Below are 24150 nucleotides of genomic sequence, written 5' to 3'. Positions count from 1 at the left end.
CGTTTCAGACCTGATGGCAGCTCTGTCAGCATGTCTGGAAGGGTCTCACTGGGATAGTGTCAGTAACAGAGCAGACACACTCATGATACATTCTGCAGGAGCTTATTGCTTTGCTGTGGCACAGTCTGTGGCAGGCTCTGTCCTGGCTCTGGCAGACTGTTGTCATGCCAGAGGGATAAAGGAAAAAGTCTGGCTTTGTAGGGAGTTAGCATGGGGGAGTCTCAGGAGGGGTGACAGTGAGTCATCTTCATGAGCTTGTGATCCTAACTTCATGAGCTTGGGCTGGAAGCTTTCACCTACTGCCTGCAGTCTCAGTTGGCTTGGCAGCAGCCAGCCCAGTGCTGTGTGCCAGGGAATGGAGCAGGGGAAGACCATGTCCTGCTGCGTGTATAGCCAGCCCCCAGGGGAGTCTGGAGGAGAGCCAGACTGACCAAATAACACACCTGTGGTCTGTCTCAGACTTAAAAAACAATAACCCACACCCATGGCCCAAACCTGATTCCGCAGCTCTTACCTTCCCCACAGAGAGCACAACTCAAGCTGCCAGCTGCCTGGGTTGAAGTGGGAGCTCACAGATCTGTGTGTAACTTTGTAAGACTCTGTTCAGAGGCTAAGGAATATTTTTAGCAGAGAGGAGCAGTTGCTGCTAAGCACTGAGAGCAGGGCTAGGAGCTAGGGGCAGGTATTGATAGGTGTCCTGTGCCGCGCTCTGGATGCTGCAGAATCACTGCTCCAGAGTGGGTGTCGGCATGCTGTCCATATGCAGCTGGTAGTTGATGGAATCAGAGGTCCCTATAAATAACTGGTCCGGAGACACAAAAGTTAAATTCCCCAAACTGCTCGTCATGCCACGGATTCTTCCTTGAGTCTTTTACTTGCATGGGCTCAGCCATACAGCTGGTGGGCCCAGTGGAACAGCTGCTCTACCGCGTGCCCGCTGGCCTTCCCGAGGGCAAAACCCAGGGGATTCCGTGCAGGCGGAGGCGGGCAGCACCGCGACGGCCCTGGTAAGAGGCGGGGGCCCAGTCGAGGGGCTCAGATGCGAGGCCTCGGGGAGGGGCCTGCTGTGGCGGTAGGCCTGGCTGAACGGAGCCATCGCTGGGCAGCGAAGCCGGCCCTGGGCGGGAGCCCCGAAACCCCGCGGGGGTGTGGGAGGCCCAGAGGGACTCGGGGGGCGACAGCGTGGCCCGGCCCGGGGCGGCAGGGACGGGGCCGGTCCCGGCGTTGCCATGGGAACGCGCTTCCCGGCGGGCCCTGCGCGGGGAAGTGTCACGTGAGCGCGTCGCGTGTCGAGGTCCCGCGCATGCGCGGAGGCCCCCTGCAGTGAGGCTCCCCGGACCGCAGGCGGGGCTGGTGACGTCACGGGGCGGCAGCCAATCGGCGGCGTTGGGGCGGGGCGGGCGGCTGAGGGGCTGAGGCGGCGGCGGCCCCGGTCCCGGTCCCGGTCCTGGTCCTGACCCGGCCATGGCCCAGCGCGGCGGTCCCGCCGTGCTCCCGGACAACCCCTTCCAGGTGCGCCCCGTTCGGGGCAAGTGCGGTGGTGGCGGCGGCGGCCCTGGGGGCCCCGGTACCAGGCTGGGCCGGGCCGCACCTCACACGGGCCGTGTCTCTTGCAGGACCCCGCGGCGGTGCAGGCCTGGCCCGGCTCTGAGCGATCGGCACTGGACGCCTACAACCCTTTCGAGAGCGGCGCGGTGAGGCGGGCGGGCCGCAGCGGGGCCGCTTCCCGGCGGCCGGGGCCTGCCCCACGGCGAGCGGCGCCTCACCATCCCCCTCTTCTTCCCGCAGCCGCCGCCGCCGTACCAGGCCCCGTCGGCGGCTCCGGTGCCCCTGTCCCCGGCCGGCATGGCCCCGCCGCAGGGGGCCGCGCAGCCTCCGCGGAAAGGCAGCCCCACGGAGCCCCGGAACTACGGCTCCTACGGCACGCAGGTACGGGAGGCGGGCAGGCGCTTGGCCGCCGCGGGGTGGGCCAGGCCGGGCCGGTGGAGAAGGCGGGAGCCCCAGGGCCTGTGTCCCCCTAGGCCTCGGCGGCAGCCGCCACAGCCGAGCTGCTGAAGCGGCAGGAGGAGCTGAACCGGAAGGCGGAGGAGCTGGACCGGCGGGAGCGGGAGCTGCAGAACGCGGCCCTGGGCGGTGCGGCAAGTGAGTGGTCTGCGGGCAGGGCCGGGATGGCGGCAGCCTGCCCTCGGCCCCCCTGCACGGGCACTGCTGCCTTCTCCTTCCCTCTACAGCGAGGCCAAACAACTGGCCCCCACTGCCGTCCTTCTGCCCAGTGAAGCCTTGCTTCTACCAAGATATCCCCGTGGAGATCCCTGCTGACTTCCAGAAAACCGTTTCTACCATGTATTACCTCTGGATGGGTGAGTCCCAGGGGGAAATCTAAGGGCAGATCCTGGGAGGAGGTAGAGCAACAAGTGTCCGGCATGCAAGCAAACGCTGCTGCTTGGGAGAAGTTACCATTAAGATGTTACACCCAGGTCTGGGGGGGCTGAGCCCTTGGTGTGGGGAGGGGGGACCCTCGCTCGGGTTGCCTGACCGTTGCCCTCTCTCTCAGCCAGCACCATTGCTCTCTTCCTGAACTTCTTGTCCTCGCTGGCCTGGTTCTGTGTGGAGCCCTCGTCTGGCTCTGGGTTCGGCCTCTCCATTCTTTGGGCTCTCCTCTACACGCCCTGCTCCTTTGTCTGCTGGTATAGGCCGATGTACAAAGCTTTCAGGTGTGTATCTGCTTCAGTTCCCAGGCCAGCAAAGCAGCGGGGTGGGGGGACTGCATGGCTGGTGCTTGAAGCTGGGGAGAACCGGCTGCTCAGTTGAACAGGCCCTTGCCCCAAGTGCAGCATTGACAGCGTCCTGGCTCCTTTGTGGCCTTTGGGTCTGGGGGATGTGGTAATCCTGTACTGAGCTTCACGTTCTCCTTGTGTCCCCCTACTTTGAGGAAGGTTTGAGAATTTTCTGTGGCCTAACTGCACTTGTCTCTTTCTCTCAGGAGTGACAGTTCCTTCAACTTCTTTGTCTTCTTCTTCGTCTTCTTTGCCCAGAATGTGATGTATGTGCTGCAGGCGATCGGCATACCAAACTGGGGATTCAGGTGTGTGTTGGATTGACCGCTAGGAGCCCTGGCTGGCTGAGTACCCCAGAAGGAGAGGAGGTGGGTGGGGAAGAGGGAACCCGTGGGCAACCACCTCTTCTTTTGCAGTGGCTGGATATTGAGCCTGATAGCGCTGCGGAAGAACACGGCCGTGGCTGTGATGATGATTCTGGTGTCCTTGGTCTTCACAGCAGTGGCTGTGTTGGGCATCATTATGCTGAAAAAGGTGAGTTTGGATCGAACCTCAGGGCTGGAGTGTCCCTTGGGGAGGATGAGGGTGGTGGTGTTGGCACAGGCAGGGGCACAGCTCTGTTCACTGGCAGCCTGGAACAGGGCTGCTGCCCTGACCCTGACCCTGCTCCTCTCTTCCAGATCCACTCTCTGTATCGCCGGACAGGTGCCAGCTTCCAGAAAGCGCAGGAGGAGTTTGCTGCCGGGGTCTTCTCTAACCAGGCAGTGCGCACCGCAGCGGCCAACGCTGCTGCGGGTGCCGCCACCAATGCCTTCCGGGCACCCTAGCCAGGCAGGGCCCCCAGCTTCTCATCGCACGTGGGCTCTTTCTGAGGAAGAGGAAATCCAAGTTGCACTTTCATTGGATCCCCGTGTGTCTGCATCAGCTGTCAGAGGCTGCCTCATCCCAGCTTGAAAGTGCTGGTGCCTGAATTGTCTGCTGCTCTAACCCGTTTCCTCACAGATGGAGGCTGTTCTGGTTTGTGCTGGTCCCTTCCCCTCAGCGGACTGGGGAAGGAGTGGGATGGGGGGGTGCTGTGGCCCAGCCCTGCGCCTGTTGTCATCGCTCTCCCTTCCAGCACTGGCTGCTGGGGGCAGGAGCCTCCTCCAGACATGTGACAGGGACCGAAATGGCCACTCTCCTTCCCTGGGCTCTCCTGTTTCCTCGAGTAGTGATGCCACTTGTGTGCCCAGAAAAGTGAAGGGTTCCCCTTGTGCTCAGTGCCAGGGTGTGCAGAGGCCAGCTCTTCCCTGGAGGCTTTTGCCTGCCTTCCCTTTGACATGGCACCCAATTCCCTGCCAAGAAGATCGTCCCCCTCTTCCCCCAGGGGCTTGTTCTGGGGGGGGGGCAGGGGCTGGCTCTGCCCTCGGGGTGTTGAGCTGGGAGGCAACCCCTTCCTCCAGTCCCTTCCCTGTCCTCTTTTGCTGGGCTGAGCCGGCTCCAGGTGCAGGGATAAGGAGAGTGGGACTGGGACAGGCACCAGGGGTGCTGGTGCTGCTGGTGGGCCTTCCTGCCTTCAGCCTGCACCCACGCTCAGCCACGGCGAGCCTTAAAGCCGGGCTGGGTGCTGAGGAGGGATCCGGGTACCGCCTCGGCCCCCTCCTCGCCCCCAGCGGGGGCTGAACAGCTTCTCCCTCCCTCCTCTCCACCTGCCCTGGAGCCTGTGCCCCCTCACATCCTGGAGCCTGTGCCTCCCCCGGGGGCCGTTGCCCTCCTTCTCAGGGTGCTGAGCCACCCCCCGTGCACAGTACTGCCCAGTACGTGCCCCCAGTAGCCCCTGGTGTCCCCCTGTCCCTTGTGCCAGTGTCCTTGGGGCTCCCTGCCGTTCCCTGGGACAGGTCTCATCTGCTTTGCCCCATCTCCCGGGTTGGTCCCTGCTTCTCCTGGGCCAGCGAGGGGGTCCATGCCTTCATCCACGGGGCCGGTGGGAGCGATGGCTCTGCCCTGCCCTGCTGTGCTGGGGGCTGGCGGGGGTCCCTGCCCCATTGTGGCCCCCTTGCCCTGCCCGCTGCCAAGCCGCCTTCAGGTTTTATTTAAGGAATAAATGAAGTTTCACTCCGTGCTTCCGCCGTCTCCGTGCGCTGGCAGCCGCGGGCGGGCAGGGAGCGGTAGGAATCGGGGGCGGGCGGCGGGGCCAGGGCCCTGGGTTGCTGTCGCTGCCTCCCGGTGGGGCGGGCCGGACTACAGCTCCCGGCGTGCAGCGGAGGGGTGGCCCCGGGGCGGGCGCGGCCGGAGCTGCCGCCGGGCTGCGGCGGGAGCGAGCCCGGAGCTGCCCTGCGTCTCCGCTCCGCCGCCTGCCTCCTGCCCCGGGCGCGGCCACCGGGCTGCGGCCCCGGCGGAGCGGGGATCCCGGAGGCCGCCGCGGGGAAGCGGAGCGGAGGGGGATGCTTGGCAGCGCTCCGCGGAGCATCCCGCCGTCCGGGCGTCCCCGCCAGCCGCCCTGCGCGGCGCCGGGGCTGGGGGCCGCGGGGCGGGCAGCCCGTCGGTAGCCTTCCCCCCCCGCCGCCGCTCCCGGCAGCGGGATCTCCCCTCGACCCTCACCGCGGGCGCCCCGGCCCCTGCGCCCGCTCCCCGCGGAGGATGCTCCTGGGCGGCGGCCGGCCCCTCGCCCGCTGCCCGGCCCGCGGCTCCCGCTTGCCGGTGCTGCCCCGGGGGCCAGCGGCCTGGGCCGGGCGCCGCGTCCCGGGCGGCGGTTCTCGGCCTCCGCAGGACGGGATGATCCCCCGGCGGGGTCCCGGCGCTCCAGGGACGGCGAGAGAGGAGGAAGCCCCGGGGCCGCGCTCCGCCTGCGGGACGCCGAGGTACCGGTGAGGCTGGTTCTGCGCCCGGGACCCGCCGCGGAGCCGCCGTCGGCCCCCGGTCCCGCACGGTCCCCCCGAGGGGCCGGGAGAAGCTGTCGCCAGCCCCCGCCGGGAGGCGAAAGGTGGAGCCTGGCCAGTTCCCGCAGAGCGTCCGTTCCTGCTTCTCGCTGGCCGGCCCCGTCCTGGCGCGGTGCCGCCGGCTGCCGCGGGGCTCCGGGCCCGGCCGCCCCCGCCCGCCGCCCCCGGCAGCCATGCCTGCCCCCGGCCGCCCGCTGTCCGGCCGCCCGGCCCGCAGCCTCACCCGCCTGCGCCTCCAGCGCACCTGGCTGCAGATCCTGCTGGTGCTGGGCTTTGTCCAGGTGATCCTGGGCGTCCTGATCGTCACCTTCAGCCTGGTGGCGGCCACCATCACCCCCTCTGCCAGGATCCGCCACTCCTGCCCGTCCTGGGCCGGCTTCTCGGTGAGTCGGGGGTCGGGGCGGTGCGCGGCGGGGGCGGGGGGGGGCTCTGCCCTGCGGCTCCCGGCCGCTCCCCGCCTGCCGAGCGGTTCTCCCCGGGTGCTGAATTTTCCCTGGATGCTGAATTTGCCGCCAGTCCCAGGGGAGTGTGGCCCCGCTGCTCCCCCCACCCTCTGCCTGGGGCCGCCGCGGTGCATTGTGGGAGAATCCCAAGGGTTCCCCCGGGGTCACTCGGTGAGGGATGGGGACCCCTGAGGCGGGGAGGGGGCGCACTGAGGCGGGCAGGTTTGTGCGGCCGCAGGCGCAGGGGGGGGGATGCAGGGGGCGCTGCGGTGGTGGCAGGGTGGGGGCCACCCTGCTCCCCAGCCACGCCGTGGGGTGCTGCGGGCGTGGGGTGTGGGCAGGACCTGGGGTCCCCCGAGGTGACCCTGCGGCACGGATCCCGGCCCAGCTCGCTGCCCAGCACGGAGCTGCCCGCAGTCCCAGGCTCCCCAGTGCCCTGAATCAGCAGTTTCTCCTGGCTTGTGGTGCCGGGGCTGCCCCTCCGGCCTTGGTGCTCCTGGGCCAGCTCTGGGCCCGCAGGGCTCGGGGGGCTCTGCTCAAGGGCGGGGGATGCTCTGGGCTCCACTGCCTGGCAGAGACCCCTCCCCATCCTCACCCCTGGGCTTGTGCGTCTGCAGCTGGCGCTGTCTGGGCTTGTCGGCATCGTCTCCTGGAAGCGGCCGCTCACCCTGGTGGTAGGTGTTGGGGGGGGATACCCGGCTGCAGGAGGGGGCCAGGGTGGGGAGGGCAGCGTGAGAGGGCCCAGCAGCCCCACGTGCTCCTGCACACACAGCCGTGTATGTCGGCTCCCTGCTCCACAGCCCTGCCCAGCTGGCAGCCCCTCTCCTCCCTGCTGCAGATCACCTTCTTCACACTGCTGTCAGTGCTGGGCATCATGCTGAGCCTTGCCGGGTCCATCCTGTCCTGCCAGAATGCGCAGCTGGTGAAGTCCCTGGAGGCCTGCGAGAGGGTGAGGCTGGCCGGGGGCTGCTGCAGCCCCCCATGCACCTGGGTCCCTGGCTGCAGGGCTCTGGGGACATGGGGAGCTGTGAGGAGGGGTCTACTGGTGGGATGTGCCAGTGGCTCTCAAGGGAGAGCACAGCATCCCGAGGTTCCTCACAGTGCTCCTTGTCCCCAGGAGAAGGACTTGTGTGTCTGCTGCCAGGCCCGCTCAGAGCCCCCACCTGCCTCCTGCAGCCAGCAGAGCGAGATGCTGACCATGTTCCCCAACCCCAACTGCCGGAGCATCCGTGTAGCACTCAAGGTGGGGGGCCCGGGGGGGGTTCAAGATCTCTCTGGGGGAGTGGCTGTGTACCCTGCCATGCTCTGCAGGTATCCACAGCTCACCCCACTCCTCCCCAGGACCTCCTCTTCAGTGTCTGTGGCTTGACTGTCTTCTCCACCATCATCTGTACGCTCTCCGCTGTTGTGTGCTGCATCCAGATCTTCTCCCTTGACATAGTCCATGTGGTGAGTCCCAGCCCTGGCCCAGGAGCAGACAGGGCTGAGGAGCAGCGTTCCCAGACTGGGAAGGTCCTGGGGTGCCAGGGCAAGATCTGGGCCCTGCCAGGTGCAGATTAAGGCCCAGGATGCACATCCCTCGCTGGATCTCTGGGCAGGGGGTCCCAGCTCTCCCTCCTTCGCTCTCTCTGCAGCTGGTCCCCCAGCGCTCGAGCTCCATGACGCTGGAATGCACATCCCCCCCTGACACCTTTCTGCAGAGCATGATGGACTTCGAGGAGTTTGTGCCCCCAGTGCCGCCGCCCCCCTACTACCCCCCCGAGTACACCTGCAGCTCCGAGACCGATGCGCAGAGGTACCCGGCTGGGAGCAAGGCTGGTGGAGCAGGGCCACTGTGCTGCAGGAGCAGGGTGGGCCCTTTGCCCCTAAGTAGGGCTTGTCCCACCTGATGTGGCTTTTCTGGTCTTGCCTCCGCAGCATCACCTACAACGGCTCCATGGACAGCCCTGTGCCCCTCTACCCGACTGACTTCCCCCCTTCCTACGAGACCGTGATGGGGCTGCGGGGAGACAGCCAGGTGGGAGGTTGGGGGGCTGGGGGCTGGGGTCAGCCAGGCAGGGCTGGGCTCCTGCTCTGCCTGCGCTGACCGTGCTGCCCCGCAGGCCACCCTGTTTGACTCGCAGCTGACAGACGGCTCACACGCCTGCACCTGTGACCGCGTCCCCTCCATCGTGCTCAGTGGGGAAGGTGAGCGTGCTCCATCGGTGGGGCAGCAGAGGGGCCACGAGGGGACCAGCCCTTCCCGGCAGCTCTTCGCTCACGCCTGCTCCACTTCTCACAGTGTCCATGGACAGCGGGTCCCTGATCATGTCCGAGATCATGGACATCCCTGGGGACAGCAGCCCCTCGGAGGACTCGTGCCTGCTGGAGCTGCAGGGCTCCATGCGCTCCGTCGACTACGTCCTCTTCCGCTCCATCCAGCGCAGCCGCGCGGACTACTGCCTGAGTGTGGACTGCGTGCAGTGCAGCCACCACGCGCGCAGCCCCACGCTGGGCTTGCAGGGACCCTTCGAGGAGACGCCGCAGCCCCGGGTGCGGGGGGAGCGCTCCTACTCCTGCTCCACGGCAGAGCCCGGCCACGACGGCATCTTGGTGGGGGGAGCCGTCACCCACAGCTGCAATCGCCTGGAGGGGCTGGCCCGCTGCGTGGGGCCCTGCTTCCCCGAGGTGCGGCTCAAGGACAAGGGCTCTCTGCAGGGGCGCGGGGGCGGCCGCACTGCGGGGCCCAACACCGGGCGTCTCTGCCACCCACGGCGCAACAGCGAGACCTCCTGCCCCTCATCCCCGGCCCCGGGGCTGAGCCAGCACCCGCTCGTCAGGTCGCACAGTGACCCCGGCGTCCTGATGGCCGGCCACACTGGTAGGTGGCGGTGGCTGCCGGGACGGGGACATGCGCGCAGCAGCATCTCTCCATGCTGCAGCCGGGATGCGCTGCGGGTTTTGGTTGCATTTCTCCGGGGGGGTGTGGGGCAGGATTAGAGCAGGCCTGAGGTGGGTGGTTGCACCAGAGGAGTGGGGGGAGCAGGTGGGGGCTGCTGGGCTGGCGGGACGGGGTGGGGGCAGGTGGGTCATGCTGCCTGGGCTCGTGCTGGGGGTCTGCACAGCGGCGTGGGGCGCAGCCGAAGCCTGAGTGCTCTTTCTGCTCCCAGCAGATTTCAGGGAAGTACTTTATACCAAAGCACTGGAGGACACCACGTCCAACTCCTCTGCGGATACAGGTCAGAGCACTGGGATGTACTGGAATACAAAGAGGTGAAGGGGGTGTTTCTGCACCCCTTTGGGGTCAGGCTCACCCTGTCGGGGCTGGGACGAGGAGGACCCACAGTGGTACCGCTCCCGGTGGCTGGGGAGGGGAGACAGCAGGACCCCCAGGGGCTGCGGGGGCAGTGCCTGGAGCAGTGTCCTGGCATCTGATGGCAGTGTCCCCGCAGGGCTGTGCTCGGAGGCCTGCCTGCTCCGCCATTCACACTGTGACTCCCCACTGCTGCTCCGGGCTGGATCTGTGGGGAAGAGCAAGCTGCTGCCCTCCAAGAAGGTGCCACAGCAGCTGTCAAAGACGACGACCCGCTCCCTGGGGGACCTCAAGGTCTGCCGGGGCACCCGCGGGCTGGTGGCCAGGTTCCTGCAGCGACCCAAGCGCAGCCCAGCAGCTGGTGTGGAGGTGTCTGGGCACAGCTTCCAGGGGCACAAGCAGGTGGGCTCCAGCAGCCACAGTGCCCCAGGGGATGGGGGCAGCTCCCCTTTCCCAGGGAGCCCCATACACACCCTCTCCCTCCCTCCATTCTCTACCAGCACCTCCACGCTGGCTCTTCCAGGGTCCCCATTCCCCTGCCGTGCCCTCATGGTGTCGGCACCCTGGCTGCAGGCAGAGCCTCCTTCCTGCGGCACTGTCCTTGTCCCCAGCCCTTTTTGGCACGGCAGCCCCTTCCCCTCGGTCCCCACCGTAGCCACCAGTGGGAAAATCGTGCATGTGGGAAAATCATATGTGTCACAACAGCTTTGGCTTTGCCCCCGAGTCACCGCAGCCTGCAGGCAGTCACGGGGATGTCTTGCTGTGGCTTATGGGATGCTGGAGACCTTGCGCAGCCCAGGAGGCCCTCATGGCTTGTCCTTAATGACAGCCTAGGCGCACGATGCTCACCTCTGCCACCCCTTGCCACCCATTCCCTCCTGCCCTGCGTGCCCACCCAGCTCCCCCTGGCACGCAGGGTGCCACCCGCGTGGCTGCAGCCTGTCCCCACGGTGTTGCAGGTGCCCTGGAGCGCCTGTCCGGGGGCAGAGCGGCCCCATGAAGGCATCCACCTGCAAAGCTGCGGGGACCTGAGCTCCACCTCGTCCCTGCGACGGCTCCTGTCTGCCCGCCGCTTGGAGCGCAGCCGCCCGCGGAGCCTCAGCGGGACCTGCAAGGAGAGCATCCTCTGACAGCATACCCCCACCGACAGCGCAGCCTCCACTGGGACCCTCCCGGTGGCCTGGTGTGGGTGCCCCACTGTGGAGAGGGGGTCCCGCTCTGGGCCAGGGCCTGTGGACATTGCTTGGACGTTGCTGCTGCCCCAGCAGGGCTGGGTCCTGCGCCGCTGCCGCGGGGTCTCTGCTGGGCCCCTTCCCCAGGCAGCACCAGGGCGAGGGGCTGGTCCCCTGGGGCATCTGCTGGGGGCCGAGATGGCCATGCCTGTCCCCTGCCCTGTCCCCTGTGCCAGCCGTGCCTCTACCCTGGGATGGCTGTGCCGGTCCCCTGTGCTGGCCATGCCTTGTCCCCTGCGCCGGCTGTGCCTGTACCCTGGGACAGCCATGCCTGTCCCCTGCCCCATCCCCTGTGCCAGCTGTGACTGTCCCCTGTGCTGGCCGTGTCTCCTCCCCTGTGCCAGCTGTGCCTGTGCCCCAAGGACAGCCATGTCCCCTGTCCTGTCCCCTGCGCTGGCCATGCCTGTCCCCTGCCCTGTCCCCCTCGCTGGCCATGCCCTGTCCCCTGCACCGGCCGTGCCTGTCCCCTGCCCAGCCCCTCAGCCCCGCCCCCCCGCCGGCCGTGCCCGGTGCCCGGTGCCCCGCGCCGGCCGTGCCTGTCCCCGTCCCCGCCCGCTCCCCCTGCGCCCGGCTGCGCCCGGGGCCGCGTTGCGGGGCCGGTGCCGGTGCCGCGGCGCTCGCAGCCCCTCGCTAAAGACCGAATAAAGGTGGTGCCGCCCGCCGGGGCCGTGGGGCCGGTGCTGCCGGTGGGGCCGGGGCGGGGCGGGGCGCGCGCTCAGCTGACCGGTCATGTGAGGGGCGGGGCCGGGGGCCCGGGGAGGCTCCGGGGTCGCAGCCCGGGACGGCCGGTACCGGCGTCTGCCGCGGGCGGAGCGGGGACGCGGCGCGGTGCCCGGTGCCCGCCTGCGCCTCCCGGTGCCCGCGCGTGTCCCCCTGCCCCGCGGCCCCGTTACCGTGGCCAGGGTAGGGCCAGGCCCGCGCCCCCTGCCCTGCCCCACCGGGGCCCGGCCCGCCCCCTGCCGGTACCGGCGCCCCGGGCGTGGGCGGGACGGGAAGCCTGGGCGGCCTTAAAGGCGAGGCTGGCGGTGGGCCCGGTGCTACGGGGCAGGTCGGGGAGCGCGGCCCGGCTCGGCTCGGCTCGGGGTGCCACCGGGACGAGAGAGGCTTCGACGGTGCCGCCGCTGACAGGTCCAGCGCTTACAGGACAGTGGCGGGGCCATGGGGGCTGCCGGTGCCCCGGGCTGGCGGCTGCTGGCGCTGCTGATGCTGCTGGCGCTGCTGGCTGTGCCCCGGGCCGCAGGTGAGCAGGGGGGGTGGGGGCAGCGCCAGAGCCGGGGGTCCGGGGAAGTGATGGGGTGCGGGGACAGCAGCAGCACCCTGGGGTGGGCAGCACAGCTCTGGCAGGGACCCGTCCCCAAGCCGGCAGCTGCCCCCCACCCTGCCCGTACCCCCCCAGGTGCCCGGCCCTGCAGCCCCAAGTACTTCGGCCGTGATGCCATGGTGTGCGTCTGCAACGCCACGTACTGCGACACGCTGGACCCCGTGGTCCTGCCGGCCCCGGGCACCTACGTCAAGTACGAGAGCAGCAAGGCTGGCAAGCGGCTGGAGCGCAGCGAGGGGAGCTTCCAGCGCAGCCTGTGCGCCCCAGGTACCCACCGTGGCAGGCAGAAATGGGCCAGACCCCACCTGCGACCCGCCGTCACATCGCTTCCCTCCTGCCAGATCTCGTCCTGACGGTGGACACAACGCAGCGGTACCAGAAGGTGAAGGGTTTCGGCGGCTCTGTCACTGATGCTGCTGCCATGAATGTGTTTTCCCTGCCAGAAGCAGCTCAGGATCACCTGCTGCGCTCATACTTCTCAGAGGAAGGTGAGAATGTCGGGGAGGTGGGAGGGATGGTGACAGGGACCTTGTAGGCCTCTGCCTGGGCACTGGCAGGGCTTGGAGACCTCCTGTCCCATTGCCCACCTCTGCCCGTCCCATCCCGCTGTGCCTGGCAGGGCTGGAGTACAACCTCGTCCGGCTCCCTATGGCCAGCTGCGACTTCTCCCTCCACGCCTACACCTACGACGATGTTCCCTTTGACTACGAGCTCACCCACTTCAGCCTGCGAGACGAGGACACGAAGTTGAAAGTGAGTGGTGGGAAGGAGCGGGGTAGGATGTGGGGAGGTGCAGGGGCCCAGCTGAGCTGGTCCCTCTGCCCCCTCCTGCAGATCCCCCTCCTGCACCGAGCCTCGGCCATGAGCAGGCGGCCGCTGTCACTGTACGCCAGCCCCTGGACCTCCCCGGCCTGGATGAAGACCAGTGAGTCCTTCGTAGGGAAGGGCACGCTGAAGGGGCAGGCAGGGGACAAGTACCACAAGACCTGGGCCAACTACTTCATACGGTAAGGAGCACCTGGGGCGAAGGGATGGGGGAGGCACCCAGGGACCCTCAGCAGTGGCATCGGGGAGGACCCACGCCTCACCCTTCTCCCCTGTGCCCAGGTTCCTGGACGAATACGCCAAGCACAACCTGACCTTCTGGGCGGTGACGGCAGAGAACGAGCCCACGGCTGGGCTCATCAACAACTACCCCTTCCAGTGCCTGGGCTTCACAGCCGAGCAGCAGCGGGACTTCATCGCACGGGACCTGGGCCCTGCGCTGGCCAACAGCTCCCACAGCAACATCCGACTCATCATCCTGGATGACAACCGGCTCCACCTGCCACACTGGGCCAAAGTGGTGAGAGTGGCGTGGGGTCCACCAGCACGGCAAGCTGGAGCAGAGACCCCATCTTGCTGGCGCAGCACGTCCCCATGGAGGGCTTGGCTGCTCTATCCCGCAGCAGGAGGGCTGGGGCGCTGGCTCTCTGCCCCTCGGGACCCACTGGTAGCCAACTTTTTTCCCTACTAGGTCCTGGAGGATGAAGAGGCAGCTCGCTATGTTCATGGCATCGGCATCCACTGGTACCTGGACTTCATTGGTCCCATACAGGACACAGTGGTGCCCACTCATGAGCTTTTCCCCGACTACTTCATCCTGGCCACAGAGGCATGCATCGGGGCCCATTTCTGGGAGAGAGATGTGATCCTGGGCTGCTGGGAGCGAGGGAACCAGTACAGCCACAGCATCCTGATGGTGAGCCTCCTGCATCACCCTGCCGGTGTGCTCCCTCTCCTGTTGGCACCCCACTCCTTGGGCAGACGTCTGGGCTGTCCTGTTGCAGAACCTGAACCACTTTGTGGCTGGCTGGACCGACTGGAACCTGGCCCTGGACCTGGAGGGTGGCCCCAACTGGGTCAAGAACTACGTGGACAGCCCCGTCATCGTGGACAGCAGTGAAGGCATCTTCTACAAGCAGCCCATGTTCTACCACATGGGGCACTTCAGGTGGGTCGGGGCCCCCTGACACGCTCTCAGCTGCCTGGGCTCCAGCTCCATGGTTGCAGTAGCAGCTTGTCAGGAGGGGAGCAGGGCAGGCTTGTCAGGAGAGGAGCTTTTCTGGGGTCTGACTTCCTTCCTGGGGCTGCTTCTTGCTCATGCCCATGCAGTAAGTTCATCCCTGAGGGCTCCCAGCGTGTGGGGCTGGTTGCCTCCAAAGAGTCCAAGAAGACGGACCTGGAGTACACGGCTTTCCTGCGCCCTGATGGTGCCGTGGTGGTGGTGGTTCTGAACCGGTAAGCGATGCAGCCTGACCCGTGAGCGCGGCACCCTGTCCTGCCAGGCCCTGCATGTGGCTCGTCCCGCTGGTGCTGGGGTGCTGCTGCGGGTCTGACCCTGCTCCTCGCCCTCCAGGTCCCCACAGAACATCACCTTTGGGCTGGCTGATACGGTTGGCCTCATTGCTGCCATGGCTCCAGCCAGCTCCATCCAGACCTACCTGTGGCAGCGGCACTGACAGGGCTGGGATGCCCATGGCCAGGGGCCGGACGGAGCCGAGCCGGGATAGCAGCTCCGCGCTGCCCACAGGCTCGGACCTGGGCACGTGAGGAGGTGGCTCACCGCTCTCCGTGCCACGATGGAGCCGAACGCTCGGTTGGGCTGGAGGAGAGAGCCGGGCCGGGGAGCACCATGTGTGTGCAGGAGGGCCGGGGGCACCGGTGCCCCTCGGGGTGGAGATCCCACAGGCTGTGAACGCTGTTTCCTGCTGCTCCGACATTAAACGCTGATGCTGCCTCTATGTCTGCGGCTGGAAGAGACACATCCAGGTCCCACCCCTGCTCCCGGGTGCCATGGCTGGGTGCCGCCTGGGCACGGAGCCCGTGGGAGTCCCAAGAGCTGGAGCCCTGCGGGGTGGCCACTCTCCCTGTCCCCCCTGTGCTGCTCCCCCCTCCAGCTCACAGCGGGGCTTACCCTGCTGGGGGGGGGGGGGGGGGCTCCAGGCACCAGTCCGCTCCCAGCCTCAGGCATGTGCTGCCCGGCAGGGGGGTCAGCCGAGCCCGGGTGCTCTCCCACTACCTTTGCGGGCAGGTTTGGGAGCTGGCAGGCAGCTCGGGATTTATCCCACACACAGATGCTTTGGGTCCTGCAGCAGGCGTGGGGACAAAGCGCCTGGACACCCACCTGGGTGGGAGCCCGGGGCAGGGATTGTGGCCAAGCTTCAGCTTGTCCTGCTTTTCCCACCAAGCTGAAGCTGCTCACAGCCCGATGCTGGGCTGGGGGTGTATGGATCACATCCCACCCTGCCCAGGGTGCTGAGTGCTCCCCGAGTCGGGGCTGGAGGCCAAACCAGCTCCAGGAACAGCACAGTACCGTGGGGTCTGTGTACGAGCTGGCGCTGGATGGGGCCAGGGCATCCACAAGCTTCTCATGCAGCTTTGTGGGGAGAGGCATGGTGGCCCCACAGGGGAGCATGTTGGCACTGCGGGGATGGGGCAGAGCAGCCCCTGCTGCGGCGGGGAGGCTCGGGGTGCAGCAGGGGCTCCTGCTGCGGCGGGGAGGCTCGGGGTGCAGCAGGGGCTTAGCTCCTGCGGTGGAGCCGGGGCAGCTTGAGCAAGTGGGTGTGGGCGGGAGTGGGCGCTGAGCACGGGCACACCCAGGAAGGAGGGATGGAGGTTCCGTCACATCCAAGGGTGTGCTGAGCGGAAGATTAGGGCAGGGAGGTCAGGATTGCAGGCAGGGTAAGGAAGGGAGGCTGAGGCTGCTGGGCTGAGCCGGGTCAGCTGGGTCAAGGCAGGCGGGATGCAGCCCAAGGATGCTGTCAAGGCTGACAGCAGTGATGCTGTGTGGGCTGGGCACAGCCCAGCACCGGTTCTGGCAGTGCCCAGGGCAGTGGGTAGGTGTGTGACAGGGTCACATCCTGCACTGCGGTGCCACCGGGACACTGCTCTTGAGGCAGGAGCCCTGGGACCCTGCAGCACCCGGGGGTGCCTGAGTCCTGGGGAGAGCTGGCTGCGAGAGGGGCAGGAGCATCCTGATCCTGCCCGGAGGCTCTTTGTGTTTGTCCACAAGAGGGAAATATTTCTCCAGAATCGCAGTGATCCCAGCAACCCTGCACCCGGGCGCAGGACTGCTCCTCCACCTGCTGCTTCTTTCCCAGGTTCTCACTTACCGGATTCCTTTAACGTTTTAGGGGCCCCGGTAATAAAAGCGAGTGGCCGGATGCTGAATCATCCCGGGACACGTGCCCCTGTCCCTGCGCTCCGCTTGGCTCCGAAGGGCTGATTAGCTCCAGGTTCAGCGGAGAAGGGGCAAACCCTCCGATGGCGTTGGGCTTGGCTCATTAATTCTTGTGCAAAGCATTGGCTCATTTTAGGGCATGCACCGGCTGCTGGGACTGGCAGGATAGGACCCTCCTAGCATCTGGCCTGGAACCAGTGACCACCAGTAAGGGCCGAGGTCCAGCTGCCTGGCAGGGCCCTGGAGCCAGAGCTGGTGCCATGATGCTGCATTGAGGCTCTGCATGCCCAGTTCCTGCCTTGGCATCGGTGGTTTTGGAGTCGTGGTCCCAGTAAAGGCAGCTCAGCCCCAGCTCCGTGGTCCTGGGCTCCCCATCCCCACTGGCCAAAGAATAAAATTCACCCCCCAGGCTCCTCTGCCTGCTGCGGGGCAGGTCTGCGATGCTGGGAGAAGACCTGTGTGCCGGGAGAGGCAGCAAGAAGCAGCTTTGAGAGGATTTGGTGGGGCTGCCCAGCATCTCCCATGCCACCCGCTCCGAGGCGTTACCCTTCCCCTGGGTCTCACTTTTCCTGCTCAGCAGGAAGCTCTTATCAGTTGGTGTTGATAAGGACAAGCTCCAGCAGCCTCCGCAGTGTTTTTGCTCCTAGGAGCTGTGGGGACCTGAGCCAGACCCCCAAAACAGGGAGAGAAGGGACGTATGGAGCATCCCCGGCAGCTGGCAGCGAGCCAGAGGCAGCTGATAACCGTGGGGCAGCAGGGCCCGACCTATCAACCCTTTCCCAAAATTGGGGTTATTAGCCTTGGGTGTAGCAGCCAGCTGATACCTTAGTCACAGCTGGGGGTGGCAGAGCCGTGGGGCACAGCAATGGGATCAGCAGCTTCCTTCTAGGCTGCCTGTTTGCCCCATGAGTCGTAACTGGGGGCTGCTGGGTCCCGTCTGCCCTTTCCCCAGTGCAGGTGTGGGGGTGCCCCATGGCTCAGCCCCACGTGTCACCCCGGTGTGGGACCCAGCAGGGCAGCACTGGAAGGTAGGAGGAACATTGATGGATTGAATTGCCCCACAGCTGCATCTGATACGCCAGAAAAGGAGAAAATTAGTCATGAAATGCTGCTCCACCCGGAGAGGGAGAGCTAACGGAGTGGTTTAACCCTGTGGAGGGAAACTGGGAGCAGCAGCTGGGAGCTGCTGCTCTGTCCCACTGGGTCACCCCTGCGGAGAGATGCTGAGGGCATCCCTGCGGTGATGGTGCTGTGTCCGTGGGAACGGCCTGTCCTGGTCACAGAGCTGGTGTGGGGGCAGCAGGTTTCACTCCATGGGTCTGGCTCAGCCGCGCAGCCCTGGCTGTGCAGGAGCTGGGGCACTTGCCAGCTTGCTGCTGCTGTAGCTGCTGTGGCTGCTGCTGCTGCTGCTTTCCACATGCGTGCTGAGGTGGGGTGAGCAATGTAAAGGGCTTGGGCAGGGCACGGCAGCGGCCCCAGCTCCCGTGTGGCTGCACCTGGTGGGTCCTTTTGCTGCAGCGGGGAGTGCAGCCACGTTTGCCATCCTTGCCTGAGGGTCCTGGGTGCTCCCCATGGGTGCATGGCCACAGCAGCTCGGGGGTGAATGGGGCAGCTGGGATGATGGGCTGGGGTGAATCGCCCGCGGTGCTGTTAGAGCTCATTAGCAGGACAGAACTATGGTGCCCGTGAGCCTGCCTGTGGGCTCTGATGTGCTTCCGGGGATTCATCCAGACCTCCCTGACAGAGGAAAGAAATCAGCTCTTTCTCTGGGGCATTGCAGTGGGCTCTGGGAGCTGCCCCGTGCTGCATCTGCCTGTGCTGGTGGGACCTTTGACGTGGCCAGAGCTCCAGGGTGATGCCCCTGTCTCTCCTCCCTGGAGGACACCCTTGCATAGCAGCAGAAGGTGGGGGGCCGCAGCCCTCCCCGGCCCCAGCCCTGTGGCGAGGAGATGTAAGATAGTGTGGGTCCAAGGCCAGCGGCAGGTACAGGCCGGGAGGAGAGCAAGGAGGAGCTGTGGGGGTGGCAGGGGGTGTGCTGCGGAGGCAGGTCTCCAAGTGGCTCCCGTAAAGGTGAGGTGGGGAGGCTAGAGCTGCCTGAGGAGGAGGAGGGCTGGCAGCAGCGCAGGTCAGGGAGCAGCCGGGGCAGAGGTGGGTGGGCTGCGGGCTCCCGGGAGGGATGGACCCACCTCACCTTCCTGCAAGGCGAGGGTCTTTGCCGGAGGGAGGATGGAGCAGCAGCAGGAGGAGCGGGGGTAGAGGAGACAGCGCTGATCCAACCAGGGAGCACAGCCTGTCCCTCCGTCCCCTCCTGCACCCGCGCCTACCTTGGCTGAGGGTGCCCCCGCTTGCAGGCTCTGCTCCCCGTGACCCACCGGAGCTGCGGGGACACAGAGAGGCTATGGGGGCTGTCAGCATCCTGATCCTGGGCTGGCTGCTGCAGCTGCTGCTGCAGGCGGTGCCCTGGGCTGCAGGTGAGCGCTGGGACTTGGCGGGGGTGGCAATGACAGCATGGCTTGGGCGCCGGGTGCCCTGGGACAGGGTCAGCCTGGGGCAGCGCCGGAGCCGGGGGGCCCGGGGAGGTGATGGGGTGCGGGGGCAGCGGCAGCACCCCAGGGCAGGTAGTGGAGCTCTGGCAGGGACCCGTCCCCATGCCGGCAGCGGCCCCCCACCCTGCCCGTACCCCCCCAGGTGCCCGGCCCTGCAGCCCCAAGTACTTTGGCAGTGACTCCATGGTGTGCGTCTGCAACGCCACGTACTGCGACACGCTGGACCCCGTGGTCCTGCCGGCCCCAGGCACCTACGTCAAGTACGAGAGCAGCAAGGCTGGCAAGCGGCTGGAGCGCAGCGAGGGGAGCTTCCAGCACAACACCAAGACCCCAGGTACCCGCTGCGGCCGGGTGGGGGGGCAGGTGCCACTGCGGGACCCCCGGGCACTGTGAGCTGAGCCGCGGTCTCCCTCGCAGGCCTGCTGCTGACGCTCAATGTCTCCTCGCTGTACCAGCACGTGAAGGGCTTCGGTGGGTCCCTCTCTGATGCTGCTGCCCTCAATATCCTGGCGCTGTCGCCACCGGCCCAGGACAACTTGCTGCGCTCCTACTTCTCCAAGAGTGGTGAGCACTGAGGGCACCAGCAGTGTGGGGCGGCTCGTGGGGTCCCTAATCCAGCTGTGCCCACCCCTGCTGCAGGGACACCCATCACCTGGGCATCTGCTCCGGTGCTGCTTGATGCCTTTCATGCTCCACAGGGATTGAGTACAACCTTGTCCGGCTCCCCATGGCTTGCAGCGACTTCTCTGTGCGTCCCTACAGCTATGATGATGTGCCCCATGACTACGAGCTGAAGCACTTCAGGCTGGCAGAGGAGGACGTGAAGATGAAGGTGGGAGGCTGAAGCCACTGCCATCAGCACCTTGTCCCCTCTCCCACCAGAGCTCCTGTGCATGCCAGGACCCCCGCGACCAGGTGTTGCCGAGTCCCACACATGGTGGCAGGGTGCGTGGGGACAGCCCATGGGAGCTGGCACCTCCTCCAGGGCACGTCCTGGCGCATCCCAGCTGGCACTGGCAGGGCACGGAGCCAGGGCACTGTGCCATGGGGTGGTGCTGGCAGCCTGCCGCTCCCGGCAGAGGTCCCTTGAGTGCCCTTCCTCCCACCTTGGGCTGTGTGGTTTCAGGGGGCTGCAGCTGGAGCTGAGCCGGTCCCTCTGCCCCCTCCTGCAGATCCCCCTCCTGCACCGAGCCTCGGCCATGAGCAGGCGGCCGCTGTCACTGTACGCCAGCCCCTGGACCTCCCCGGCCTGGATGAAGAGTAACGGGGACGTCCGCGGGAAGGGCACGCTGAAGGGGCAGGCGGGGGACAAGTACCACAAGACCTGGGCCAACTACTTCGTCAAGTACCGTCCCTGGGGCTGGGCTGGGCTGGACCACAGAGGGCTGGGGGCTTGGGGTGGACAAGGGGTGGGCAGGGGTGACTGACTCTGCCCCCCTTCCCTGCCCCCAGGTTCCTGGACGAATACGCCAAACATAATGTGACCTTCTGGGCGGTGACAGCACAGAATGAGCCCCTTGCAGCGCTCCTCACCCCTCCCCAGTTCCCCACCATCGCCTTCACCGCCCTGCAGCAGCGGGACTTTGTCATCCACGACCTGGGCCCTGCGCTGGCCCGCAGCCCCCACCCCACCCGGCTCATCATCCTGGACGACCAGCGCATCCACCTCCCACACTGGGCCAAAGCGGTGAGGAGCAAAGCCCTGAAGCCCATCACTGTGCCCGGCTCCTCTCCCTACACCTCGTATCCCACCCACGCCTTGGGTTTTAGCTGCACACGAAGCCAGCAGCCGCTCCCAGCCCTAGACAGAGCAGGAGGCATACCGGGTCTGCTGGCGGGGATGCCGGAGCCGGCTAATTCGGTAGCAGCCGCTTCTGCGTGTGCCTGGCGAAAGCAGGGATGGGAGGTGGCATCCATGGCACGGGTTCCCGCACGCAGAGCTGCTGGCGGCACACCAGCACCTTCTCCAGGCAGAGCTTTGGCTGATGTGGTTTACCCTTTGCAATGCTGGAGAGCTGCTGGTAGGAATTAATTTAAAGGGAAAGGAAAGAAAAGAAACAGTGCTCCTGCCCCCACCTCGGCCGAGGCTGGTACTGTGGGGGGCGAAGCACGTCCCTCCCTCGCCCCGAACGCAGCACCCAGCGAGCAGGCGGGGCTGTGGTGCGAGACCACCCCAGGAGGGGGATGTGGAGGGAGGATGAGGCAGCAGCAGGAGCCATGTGGGGAGCGAGGAGCCCACCCTCAGCCACAGCGCTGTACCCATCAGGGTGCTGGAGCCATGCTGGGGCGCTGCTCGTGGCTTGGGGAGCAGGTGCGGGAGCCTGCGGTGCCCACAGGAGGGGACAAGAGGGGAGGCAAGGGGCCCTGGGAGACCCCACTGGTGTGTGGGGTCTGTGTGTCCGTCCCCACAGGGGTCAGGGCACTGGTGGCCCTGGTGCGAGGTGTCTCCTCTGCTCCCCCAGATCCTGGGCAACGCCACTGGTGCCCGCTATGTGGCTGGCGTGGGGGTTCACTGGTACCTGGATAGCATCGTCCCGGCCAGCTGCAGCCTGGATGCCACCCACAAGCTCTTCCCTGACCATTTTCTCCTCTACACGGAGGCCTGCAGCGGCTTCCTCACCCTCCGCTCCTCTGTGTCCTTGGGCTGCTGGGAGCGAGGGGACCACTACAGCCACAGCATCCTGACGGTACGGCCCCCCGACACTGCCCAGCCGGGGCTGGGGGCTTGGCTCAGCCCCACTCAGCCCCTTCCCTGCCTGCCCAGGTCCTGAACCACTTTGTGGCTGGCTGGACCGATTGGAACCTGGCACTGGACCTGGAGGGGGGCCCCAACTGGGTCAAGAACTACGTGGACAGTCCTGTCATCGTGGACAGCAGCAAGGACGTCTTCTACAAGCAGCCCATGTTCTACCACCTGGGGCACTTCAGGTGGGTTGGGGCTGGGGGGCTCGGGTGCTGCCACCAGCCTGAGACCAGGGGCGTGACCCCTCTCCTGCTCCTCTCCCCCCAGCAAGTTCATCCCCGAGGGCTCGCGGCGCGTGGGGCTGCACAGCAGCCGCCGATGCCTCCTGTGTCAGCTGGAGCACGTGGCCGCCCTGCGTCCTGATGGGACCCTCGTCCTGGTGGTCCTGAACAGGTCAATGGGGCAGCCCAGGTGGGGGGATGTGGGCGGATGCTTGGCCCCGGCCCTGCCGACCTGCTCAGCTCCTGTTCCCCTCCAGGTTTGGCTTGGACGTGCCGTTTGGGATCCGGGACCCCGCCGTTGGTTTCATTAACACTGTGGCTCCGGCCAACTCCATCCAGACCTACCTGTGGCGCCAGCAGTGATGGGCAGGGCAGGGCTGGGGGTCCCCAGGGCTCAGCTTCCCCCACCCTTTCCAGCATCCTTCAGTGGGGGAAGTGGGTGGTGACCCCCTGCTGGGGGTACGGGAGGAACCAGGGGTCCTGCCCCCGCGCAAGGGGCTGCGTGCGCTCCCAGTGCTGGGGTCTCGCCCGGGCTGCTGCTGCTTCCCAGCCTCCCCCCTCCCTCCCTGGCACCCCCTGAAAGCCCCCTGAAAGCTCCTGCTGTGCCGTCTCCCGGACCACGCTTCCACACGTGGCTTCCTTGAAACATTCGCGTGTGTCTCGGGCGCCAAGTAAAGCCGTGACGTGCTCCCTCCGGTATGCGCCGTCCCCGTCAGTGTTTCCTCTACGCTCTCGGAAATTGCTCGGTTTTCCTCAGAGAGGCGGCGAAGGGCGAGGGGTGCCCCGGAGGGCTCCAGCCCCGCGGCCCACATGTGGCTGCCTTGTTTATCGCTGCAGCTGGAGCCTCAGCCGCTCGCCAGCTCTTGATTCGTTTCATATGTGCCGTTGGTTTTCCCCAAACTACTTTTTTTTAATTTTTCTTTCCATTTTTGTTATTTTTTTTTAATCAAAATGTCCTGTTGCACCAGGGCAGCCGCTGTAGAAAAGGCCGAGTAAATTACATCGATGTCCCCATCCACCAAACCTCACAGACAAATTAAGCTGATCCCATTTCTTCCAGGGCTCACAGCGCTGGCAGCATCCAGCCACCCTCTGCCGGTGTGGCCTCCGGACAGAGTCCCCTCTATTCTGCCGTGGCTGACACCGAGCTGGCAGCCCGCAATTACCTGGCCATCCTGTTTGCTCTCTTTAAATACCAGTTACAGTATTTGCTTGCTTCAGCCTTCGGGAAAGTTACCAGCATCTTTGAAGTCTTGGAATGAGAAAGCCAGAGCGCTCCTTGGCAAACTCCCCTCATGTGTGAGCTGCAGAGTTGCTGATGTTGGGGAAAAAAGTTTTTACCAAAAAAAAAGAGGTTTAACAGCTGTTTCCTTGGAGTGCAGCATAAAGGTGGCACCGGGCTCCATCTCAGCCCTGTTCCCAGAGCACAAGCGGCAGCTCGGAACACCAGAGCTCCGCGGGGCAGGGGAGGTGCACACAGAGCCCACAGCCCCAGATGTTCAGCAGCGCCGAGGGATGCATGTGCAAGGACATGCATCAGCACAGCCCCTCTGGGTGGGCTCCGTGCTCCCTGGCCATCTGGAAGCGCATCTGCCAGGGCTGGTACCTTCCCTTGGAGCGGAGAAGCGGACAGAGAAACGGAGGGATGCAACATCCCTGGCAGTGGGGGTGAGGGGCCGGGGTGGGGGACTGGAGGAGTCACCCCCACTGTCCCCACTGGGGGGTCCTTGCTCTGGCCACAGCAGGAGGAGTGGTCCCTGGGCGAGTGGCTGCCTCCTTGGCCACCCACACAAGTGGCATCGGGGGGACACCGGGGCCAGGCTGGGCAGATGCCGCCTCTCCCATGGCTCTGCCCCACTCCTGTTTCTCCTGACGGGCAGGTGCTTGCAATTAGGAAGGATCCCAAATTAGAAGGTGCAGAGCCCAGACTTGTTTTGCAGATGATAAACTGCGGCAGCCTGTTCCACCCAGCCCAGCTGCCAGCGTGGGGCTCAGGCGTGGGGCTCACAGCCCCATGGCAGGAGTGAGCGGGGTCCCAGTGGGCAGCACTGCAGCCCCCCACTGTGCCCATCGCCTCCTGAGCTGGGTGGCGAGGAGCGGGCTGCAGTCACCCCTGCCGTGCCCAGCTGCTCGTGGCATCGCCCGCAGCCCTGGCAGCCTCTGCCCGTGCCAGGAAAGTTGCTGGTGCAGCCACAAGTGGGGCAGGGGTCACAGCTGTGGCACGAGCTGCAGGCAGCTCTGGCCCGTGCCTGCGGCGAACTGAACTGCTGCCAGCTGGGACTCGAGGCCGAGTGGCCACGGGACCCCAGCAGGGACACCTTGGTGGGCACGGCCAACCCTACCCCCACCCGAGGGTGCCCTGGGGAGACCAGGCTGCTTTCACGGGGCTCTTCTCAAGGGGAGCACTGCACTGTGGCTGGGCAGAGGGGGCCGCA

At 66.3% G+C, this 24150-nt stretch overlaps 5 protein-coding genes across 8 annotated transcripts in view; 4 read left to right on the top strand and 1 right to left on the bottom strand.

Annotated features, from left to right (window-relative positions):
- DAP3 (death associated protein 3) overlaps window positions 1-4949 on the bottom strand; it is a 113325-nt gene extending 108376 nt beyond the window's left edge. Inside the window, exon 1 of the mRNA XM_080369044.1 lies at window positions 4938-4949. The gene's annotated coding sequence lies outside the window, so the exon portion shown is untranslated. The remainder of the gene's footprint in view (window positions 1-4937) is intronic.
- SCAMP3 (secretory carrier membrane protein 3) lies at window positions 1367-4878 on the top strand. The gene is made up of 9 exons (XM_080369053.1): window positions 1367-1512; window positions 1617-1694; window positions 1789-1929; window positions 2022-2142; window positions 2232-2360; window positions 2555-2714; window positions 2984-3085; window positions 3194-3311; window positions 3458-4878. The coding sequence occupies exons 1-9, from the start codon at window positions 1465-1467 to the stop codon at window positions 3602-3604; spliced, it is 1044 nt and encodes a 347-aa protein (XP_080225179.1). The 5' UTR covers window positions 1367-1464; the 3' UTR covers window positions 3605-4878.
- Window positions 4942-11228, top strand: ENTREP3 (endosomal transmembrane epsin interactor 3). 4 transcript variants are annotated; one of them, XM_080368993.1, is made up of 12 exons: window positions 4942-6078; window positions 6756-6812; window positions 6977-7087; window positions 7256-7381; window positions 7480-7587; window positions 7773-7933; window positions 8056-8155; window positions 8241-8325; window positions 8420-8998; window positions 9288-9356; window positions 9570-9832; window positions 10136-10361. In XM_080368993.1, the coding sequence occupies exons 1-12, from the start codon at window positions 5869-5871 to the stop codon at window positions 10262-10264; spliced, it is 1998 nt and encodes a 665-aa protein (XP_080225119.1). In that variant the 5' UTR covers window positions 4942-5868; the 3' UTR covers window positions 10265-10361. The 4 variants fall into 4 exon arrangements, with proteins under 4 accessions (XP_080225119.1, XP_080225116.1, XP_080225118.1 ...); XM_080368990.1 differs by lacking the exon at window positions 10136-10361 and adding an exon at window positions 10369-11228 and having other exon boundaries at window positions 4943-6078; XM_080368992.1 differs by lacking the exon at window positions 10136-10361 and adding an exon at window positions 10390-11228 and having other exon boundaries at window positions 4944-6078; window positions 9291-9356.
- Window positions 11229-11417: 189 nt separating this feature from the next.
- Window positions 11418-14766, top strand: LOC308055252 (lysosomal acid glucosylceramidase-like). The gene is made up of 10 exons (XM_080369022.1): window positions 11418-11902; window positions 12059-12250; window positions 12325-12471; window positions 12603-12736; window positions 12818-12990; window positions 13091-13328; window positions 13500-13724; window positions 13813-13976; window positions 14138-14263; window positions 14382-14766. Exons 1-10 carry the CDS (start codon window positions 11821-11823, stop codon window positions 14482-14484), a joined length of 1584 nt encoding a protein of 527 aa, XP_080225148.1. The 5' UTR covers window positions 11418-11820; the 3' UTR covers window positions 14485-14766.
- A 770-nt stretch (window positions 14767-15536) lies between these two features.
- Window positions 15537-24141, top strand: LOC308055280 (lysosomal acid glucosylceramidase-like). The gene is made up of 9 exons (XM_080369070.1): window positions 15537-19085; window positions 19169-19315; window positions 19450-19583; window positions 19924-20096; window positions 20204-20438; window positions 21214-21438; window positions 21516-21679; window positions 21762-21887; window positions 21973-24141. Exons 1-9 carry the CDS (start codon window positions 18788-18790, stop codon window positions 22076-22078), a joined length of 1608 nt encoding a protein of 535 aa, XP_080225196.1. The 5' UTR covers window positions 15537-18787; the 3' UTR covers window positions 22079-24141.
- Window positions 24142-24150: the final 9 nt, after the last annotated feature.

This window comes from Falco punctatus (genome assembly GCF_963210335.1).
Source record: "Falco punctatus genome assembly, chromosome: 18".
Classification (NCBI taxonomy): domain Eukaryota; kingdom Metazoa; phylum Chordata; class Aves; order Falconiformes; family Falconidae; genus Falco; species Falco punctatus.
Note: the sequence above shows the minus strand (reverse complement) of the source record. Positions and strands in the feature narration are given on the sequence as shown.

What these genes read in the sequence shown, in the direction of transcription:
- LOC308055280 (XM_080369070.1), top strand. Translation starts at nt 18,788, where the DNA reads ATGGGGTGCGGGGGCAGCGGCAGCACCCCAGGGCAGGTAGTGGAGCTC. An exon ending in TCCCACACTGGGCCAAAGCG is followed by an intron (nt 20,439 to 21,213) that starts GTGAGGAGCAAA and finishes CTGCTCCCCCAG; the next exon opens with ATCCTGGGCAACGCCACTGG. An exon ending in GTCCTGGTGGTCCTGAACAG is followed by an intron (nt 21,888 to 21,972) that starts GTCAATGGGGCA and finishes GTTCCCCTCCAG; the next exon opens with GTTTGGCTTGGACGTGCCGT.
- SCAMP3 (XM_080369053.1), top strand. Translation starts at nt 1,465, where the DNA reads ATGGCCCAGCGCGGCGGTCCCGCCGTGCTCCCGGACAACCCCTTCCAG. An exon ending in TCCCGGACAACCCCTTCCAG is followed by an intron (nt 1,513 to 1,616) that starts GTGCGCCCCGTT and finishes TGTCTCTTGCAG; the next exon opens with GACCCCGCGGCGGTGCAGGC. An exon ending in ACGGCTCCTACGGCACGCAG is followed by an intron (nt 1,930 to 2,021) that starts GTACGGGAGGCG and finishes GTGTCCCCCTAG; the next exon opens with GCCTCGGCGGCAGCCGCCAC.
- LOC308055252 (XM_080369022.1), top strand. Translation starts at nt 11,821, where the DNA reads ATGGGGGCTGCCGGTGCCCCGGGCTGGCGGCTGCTGGCGCTGCTGATG. An exon ending in CTCATACTTCTCAGAGGAAG is followed by an intron (nt 12,472 to 12,602) that starts GTGAGAATGTCG and finishes TGTGCCTGGCAG; the next exon opens with GGCTGGAGTACAACCTCGTC. An exon ending in TGCCACACTGGGCCAAAGTG is followed by an intron (nt 13,329 to 13,499) that starts GTGAGAGTGGCG and finishes TTTCCCTACTAG; the next exon opens with GTCCTGGAGGATGAAGAGGC.
- ENTREP3 (XM_080368990.1), top strand. Translation starts at nt 5,869, where the DNA reads ATGCCTGCCCCCGGCCGCCCGCTGTCCGGCCGCCCGGCCCGCAGCCTC. An exon ending in CGTCCTGGGCCGGCTTCTCG is followed by an intron (nt 6,079 to 6,755) that starts GTGAGTCGGGGG and finishes GTGCGTCTGCAG; the next exon opens with CTGGCGCTGTCTGGGCTTGT. An exon ending in CCCTGGAGGCCTGCGAGAGG is followed by an intron (nt 7,088 to 7,255) that starts GTGAGGCTGGCC and finishes CCTTGTCCCCAG; the next exon opens with GAGAAGGACTTGTGTGTCTG.